Genomic DNA, 6,431 nt, shown 5'->3' with positions numbered 1-6,431 from the left:
TGTAGATTTTAGTGTTCTGCATTTAGGAGAATCCAAGCAATTCTTGTTCAGATTCACATGCCAGCATTTTGTGGCTCCATGTGTTATTGTATGCAGCCATAATGGGCTAAAGGAATACAAGGGAAGCTCTCTGTGCTGTGGTAACTCAAAGATCCCTTTGGATTTCACAGGCACGGCCCTGTGGGATTCCCAGTCATGGGAAAGGGCTACTAAAGCTTCTGTCTCTCTTTCCCTTGCAGCAGGGGATGTGCTTTGGCATAGCATGACTGCTCTTCCCTTCACGTGCCATGCCCTTCCCCAACAGCTCTGACCTCAGCCCATCCTCCTTCATCTTGGCCAGCATCCCTGGGCTGGAGGCTGCCCATTTGTGGATGTCCATCCTCCTGTGCTCCATGTACATCCTGGCGGTCACCGGGAATTGCGTAGTGATGCTCATTGTGAAGATGGAGCCCAGCCTGCACGTGCCCATGTACTTCTTCCTCTGCATGCTGGCTGCCATCGACCTGGCCTTGTCCACATCCACAGTGCCGCGCATCCTCTGCTTCTACTGGTTTGACACCAGGGAGATCAGCTTCGGCGCTTGCCTTGCCCAGATGTTCTTCATCCACACCCTCTCGGCCATCGAGTCCACTGTGCTGCTGGCCATGGCCGTGGACAGGTACATGGCCATCTGCCACCCGCTGAGACACGCTGCCATCCTCACCAACACCAGGACAGCCAAGATAGGGCTGGCAGCCATGGCCCGGGGAGTCCTCTTCTTCCTGCCATTGCCTTTGCTGCTCCTGCCCCTTCCATTCTGCAGCTCTCGGATGCTGTCACACTCCTTCTGCCTGCACCAGGACGTGATGAACCTGGCCTGTGCCAACACCACCCCCAGCATGGTGTACGGGCTCACCGCCATCCTGCTGGTCATGGGGCTGGACGCCATCCTCATCTGCCTCTCTTACATCCTCATCCTCAAGGCTGTCTTGTGGCTGGCATCATGGAAGGAGAGGGTCAAGGTGTTCAGCACCTGCGTTGCCCACATCTGCGTGGTCCTGGCCTTCTACGTGCCCCTCATTGGGCTGTCTGTGGTGCACAGGTTTGGGAAGGACCTGCCTCCACTTGTCCACATCATCATGGGAAACGTCTACATCCTGGTGCCTGCTGTGCTCAACCCCATCATCTATGGGGTGAGGACCAAACAGATACAGAGGAGGATCCTGAGTTTAGTCCATATCTATGACAGAACTGCCCAGTGACCTGTGCTCTGCTGCTGCCTCCTGCATCCTCATACTAGACAATCTTGTTTTACACTTGGAGTCCTTCGTGCAGGACTTCTCTCTCTTTGTATGGCACATAGCACATGGCAGGAGACTGAAGTGCTGCCACAAAGACAAAAGCAAACAGCAGTTGTAAACTCCTGCCAAGAGTCTTTATGCTCACCAAGGCTGGAGAGGATCATGGAATAGTTTATGTTGGAAGGGACATTAGAGCTCATCCAGCTCCAACCCCCTGCAGAGGCAGGGACACCTTCCAACTAAAGCAGGTTCTTCCAAGCCCTGTCCAACTTGGCCTTGAACTGCCAGGGATGGAATCTACTACAGTGACCTAAACCCAACCCTGATCCAGCAGGTAACACAATGGGAAGGAAAAGGGGCTCAGCAAATTAGTAAGGACTTCTTGACTTTTTGCTTCTTTGTTCCCATATCACCCATAACAGTGGCAGAATTGAGTGAATGATACAGTGGGTTTGACTGGTTTTTGAGTGATAATTCATGGGTTTTGCATGATCATTCATGGTTTCCACTTGTGGCACATTCACTTTATGGAGGAGCTGATAGAGAAGGAGGAAAGAGGAAAGCAAAAGTTATAGAACATGTAAACCTGCACTGATGACAGCATGCACATGGAGGTCTAAGATTTGAAGTGATTTAGTGTTAGGCCAGCTTGTGCAGGGTTTTATCCAGTTGGGTTCTAAAAGCCTTCACAGATGGAAGCAGCACAACCCCCCTGAGCATCCTTCCTTTGCATTGCAAGTGCTTCTGCTGTCCCTGTACTTGCTGGAGTAATAAAAGCAAGTTTAGCTGTGAACAATCACTAAACCTTTCAAGAAGAAGAGGGAAATATGTGGCATGAACAACGAGTTGCATCAGGGAGGACAGGAGATGGGTCTAAGGGCTTCACTCAGGGGCTCTTGCACCATGTCCATAACTTCTAGGTGAGCTAAAAGAGGTGTCATACCAAAGGCAGACACTCTCTTGCCTCAGGGCCTCCAATGACACCAATACATCACGGGATTGTGCAGTTTCTCCCAGTTGCCGGCTGACACTGGGTACAACCGGAGTCCTTTGTGCAGGCTGCGCTCATGCAGCATCCACCACATCTTGTTAGAACCTCATCTGCTCAGTTAAAGCAACCTGTCGTCCACAGTGAGCACTTGGCTTTGGGTGCCTCCTGAGTCCTCACCTCCTGGGGCTTCGAGGTTATTCTGCCCCTGTCATTTTGCTGTGTCCTGGTTTATCAGAGCTGGGAGAGGTAAAACAGATTCATCAAATGAACCCAGTTTGTTCCTGCCGGGTGTGACTGGGGACGTGTGAAGCATTTCTCCAGGCGCATGATGGACCCAAGCCCTTTGTGGCACTGACAAATGGCTCCTGCTCATTCTCCAGGTGTTCCTTGGGGTTTTCTTTCCTTTTGTGCTGAGAGAAAGAATAATAAAGGAAAATGAATGAACCATCCCCAAATGTTGGGTTATTTTCCCTTGCCTGTTCCGCAGACAGTTAATGGAGCTCAGAGCATCGGGGCACAGTGAACTTCTGGGGAGAGATGAAAACCATGTGAGATCCTAATCTTCATCTTGCTTTCCAAAGTCCAGTCATGGGGACTGAAGCTGCTTCCCTTCCTTCCCTTTCCCCTTCCCTTTCCCCTTCCCTTTCCCCTTTCCCTTCCCCTCTCAGTTTTACCTGAGTTTGGCTGTTTCTTGCCTGAGACAAGCCCTTGTTGCCTCTGTTTGCCCTGGCAAACAGCTCAGCACTGCCCAATGCTTCTGTGGAGCAACAGGTGCTGATGGATCCATATGTGCACCACACACCATTCACACCAGCTGTTTCCCCGTCTCCTGGGCTGGACACCCTGTGGATGCTGGAGACTATCAGGTGTGATGCTTGTGCAGACATCCCACTCAGTGTGGTCCAGAGGTGTCTGCCGGCTCCAGGAACGCTGCACCCAGCAGGACAAGGGCTCCCAGTGGAAACCAGCAGGATACCTGCATCAGAAGTGCTCCCAAGGCAGAGCAAGCAGCTCACACTGGGATCAGGGCTGTGGGGGAAATGTGAGGTTCTAAACCTTAGCTAGTGCCTCTCTGTTCACCACTGACCAGCTCAGGTCGATGGTGGTTGATGCTTTTTTACAGGACTCAAGATCCCTCAATGTAGGCAAAAAGGGCTTCGTGTCTGTGAACTCTTGTGCCTTATCCCACACTCCCTATTGCCTACTTGTCAGCAAGCCTGTGCTGGAGAATCATAGGATCTCAGAAAGGTTTGGGTTGGAAGGTGTCCCTGCCGTGGCAGGGGTTGGAACTGGATGAGCTTTAAGGTCCCTTCAACCCAGCCCATTCTGTGATTCCATGACCCGATGAAATGGTTATGATCCTCATAGAAGGAAATGGGTAGAATTCAACTTTAAGCATTAACTTTTCTTCTGTAAGGAAGGTAAAACCTACAATAACCTTATATTAGCAAATGCCAGAAGTCCTCTGTAAACATAAAGCCTTTCAGACATACCAGCAACCCTCCCTGATGCAATTTCTTGGAGGGACCTGTCACAGATCATTGCTAACTGGGCTGCACTATGCTAATGCACATGAAATATCCCAATAAACAGGCAAACATGTTTTACAAGATCCCTGCTCTATGTCTGGGAGAGGCAGCAGGATGAGGGGGAGGTCAGACAACCCAAACTCAGTTAAGAAACTCAAGCACATTATGGTCCTTTGCTCTATTCTTAGCACTAACTGAAGGGCCCTGATGGATGGAGAGGACATCTCTGACTTGGCCCCATGCTCCTTGCAGCTCTCTATCTTCCTGAGCAGCCCTGGCTATCGTGGCCACCACGAGGAGCCTCCAGGCCCTGCTATCTCAGTGAGCTGGATCCAGTGGGGAAGCAGGAGGTGGAGCCCCAGGAAGAGGACACACACTTGTGCTGAAGCAAAGCAGATGTCGGGCTGCAGACACAACAGGAAATGAGACTTTTTGGCATGAATTCAGTAGAACACTTACATTTCAGTTCAGTTCATCCCTTTTCTGCAGATAAAGCAGAAGTAGCTTCACAGACCACAAGCGAGAGGCAAAGGGGAAGCCAGAGAAGGAGCAGTACAACTGCAGTTCAGTTCATCTAAGAGCTGTTCTCAGAGCACCCACTTCATAGAGCAGGGCTGCACCTCTCTTGTGGGCTGATGCTCACCCACTGGGGAGGTAGAACCTGGTTTTCTTAAGGCCTCACAAATGATGTTTGTTTCCTTTTCATCTCCATTAAGAACACAGGAGCTGTGTTCATGGCCAGTGTCCATCCATTCCACCACCCACCTCCTCCAGTGGAGGAGAAGGTCTTCTAAGAGATGCCTAACCCAAGGCAATTCCACAGGAGCCTCCCACTGACATTCACTCTTAATAGCAGGTTTTCATCACCCCCTTTGAGATAATGACTCAGCCAAACCAGCAGGAATCGGAGGCACCCAGTTCCCAGAGTCCTGGGTGATACAAAGATGTGCTCACTGGCAGCTGGGACTCAAGATGCTCAGATTTGGGTACAGCTCCACATTGAAGGAACAGTGATCTGCTTTTCCAGGCTGCTTCTCACACATCAGCTCTTGAGAATGTCAGATACTTTCATCAGTGGCTCTGCAAACCCTGTGTTAAAGTGACTATTAGTTCTAAAGGGAGGATGTGCCCTTCATGAAGAGGTTGTTACCTGCAGACCCTTCTGTCAGTGATGGCTGTACATTCACATGTACACCTCATCTACCTGATGGGGTAGACACCAGAGTGAACCAAACTTCCCCCCAGGCTGTGCCTGTTCCCCACTGTGGGGTCCCAACAACCCTCTGAGATGCTGATACCTGCACCCAGTGACTGTGGGGAAGGACAACCCTTGCCTGTTACATGCAGAAGTGGTTCCTGTGTGACACAGGGAGGGCCAGAGCTCTCCTCCCCTGGAGAAGGTGATGTGGTTACTGTTTACTTCATTGATGTTGGAAAACAGCACTTACATTGGTGCCCACAGGAACATCCAAGCCCCAGATCCTTCACTCTGGGGCCAGAGATGCTCAGATGCTGCCTGTTGGCAGCAGGCTGGTGGATGCTTGTTGGCTGGGTCCTGCAAAGTGCTGCTGCGCTATCTGGGTTCTCAGCTGCGCACAGCTCCAGCTCTCGAAGATGCAGAAACCACTCAGTGCAAAGGCTCTTCAATCAGGGCTTTGCTGCCAAGGTTATTTTAGGGGAGATGAAGAGCACCAAGGCTGATGCTCATGCACAGAAAGGGAGAAGATGAAGGTACAAAGAATAATAATGATAAAAAAGAGCTCTAAAACGAGAGTGAAGCTCAGAGCCAGCAGAGTCCTGCTCTGCAGCACCCACACAGCAGGGATGTGGGAATCTCAGCCTCAAAGCACTGGAAGCCACACTCAGGTGTCCATGTGAGGAGTGCCAATGCCAGAGCCCTGGTCCAGGTACCCACATGGTGCTCCTTCTCTTATTCTTCTATAGGACAAGGAAGAGCCGCAGCAAGGACCAGTGAACTCCCTTCATGACTCCCAAATCCAGGGGTGGGCTTTCTGGATGAGTCTGCTTTCACCCTCCATCCAGGATACCACCTCTTTTTGCCCTCTGGTGCAACACAGACAATACAGTATCACAGCACAGCTCTCTCCATCCTGGCACAGAGAAGCTCATAATTCAGTCATGAACCAAGTACTGTGTCCTTCCATCTCCATAAGCTTTCTGCCTTCTGGCTCCGTAGCTCTCCATGCTAAGAACTGTTCACCAAGGTAAGATGCCTTCTTGCTCTCAACAGACTCCGAAGTCTGGATCCCCATCACTGGAGTGAGGAGACGTGAAGACAGCTTTGGTTTATGGCATTATTACTTTCCTGTGAATCCTTTTGCAGGATCAGGGGGATCTCTGACTGGATGAAGATGCTGCATTAGGAAATGACCAACAGTAGCTTCCTCAGACCTTCTCCTTTCCTTTCACTGGGAATCCCAGCAATGCAATGTGGGAAGGTGTGCCTTGCCCTCCCTCTCTGCTGTCCATGCACTATTTCCACCCCGGGAAACACTGCAACCCCCTTTGGCATCAAAGCAAAACACAGCATCCATGAGCCACGCATCTCCCCCTGTGCGTGCTGGCTGCTGGCTATTGTGGAGCTCAGAGTGCTGCTCTTAGGTTCACAGG

General features: G+C 50.9%; 1 protein-coding gene across 1 annotated transcript; it reads left to right on the top strand.

The window, feature by feature from the left end:
- Positions 1-287: 287 nt before the first annotated feature.
- On the top strand, positions 288-1,837 carry LOC101874381 (olfactory receptor 51E2-like). The gene has a single exon (XM_034074527.1). It carries the CDS (start codon positions 288-290, stop codon positions 1,239-1,241), a length of 954 nt encoding a protein of 317 aa, XP_033930418.1. The 3' UTR covers positions 1,242-1,837.
- The last annotated feature ends 4,594 nt before the right edge of the window (positions 1,838-6,431 follow it).

This window comes from Melopsittacus undulatus, chromosome 2, assembly GCF_012275295.1.
Source record: "Melopsittacus undulatus isolate bMelUnd1 chromosome 2, bMelUnd1.mat.Z, whole genome shotgun sequence".
NCBI lineage: Eukaryota > Metazoa > Chordata > Aves > Psittaciformes > Psittaculidae > Melopsittacus > Melopsittacus undulatus.
This window is presented reverse-complemented; position numbering and strand designations above follow the sequence as displayed.

Coding starts and splice junctions, on each gene's coding strand:
- LOC101874381 (XM_034074527.1), top strand. CDS start 288: ATGCCCTTCCCCAACAGCTCTGACCTCAGCCCATCCTCCTTCATCTTG.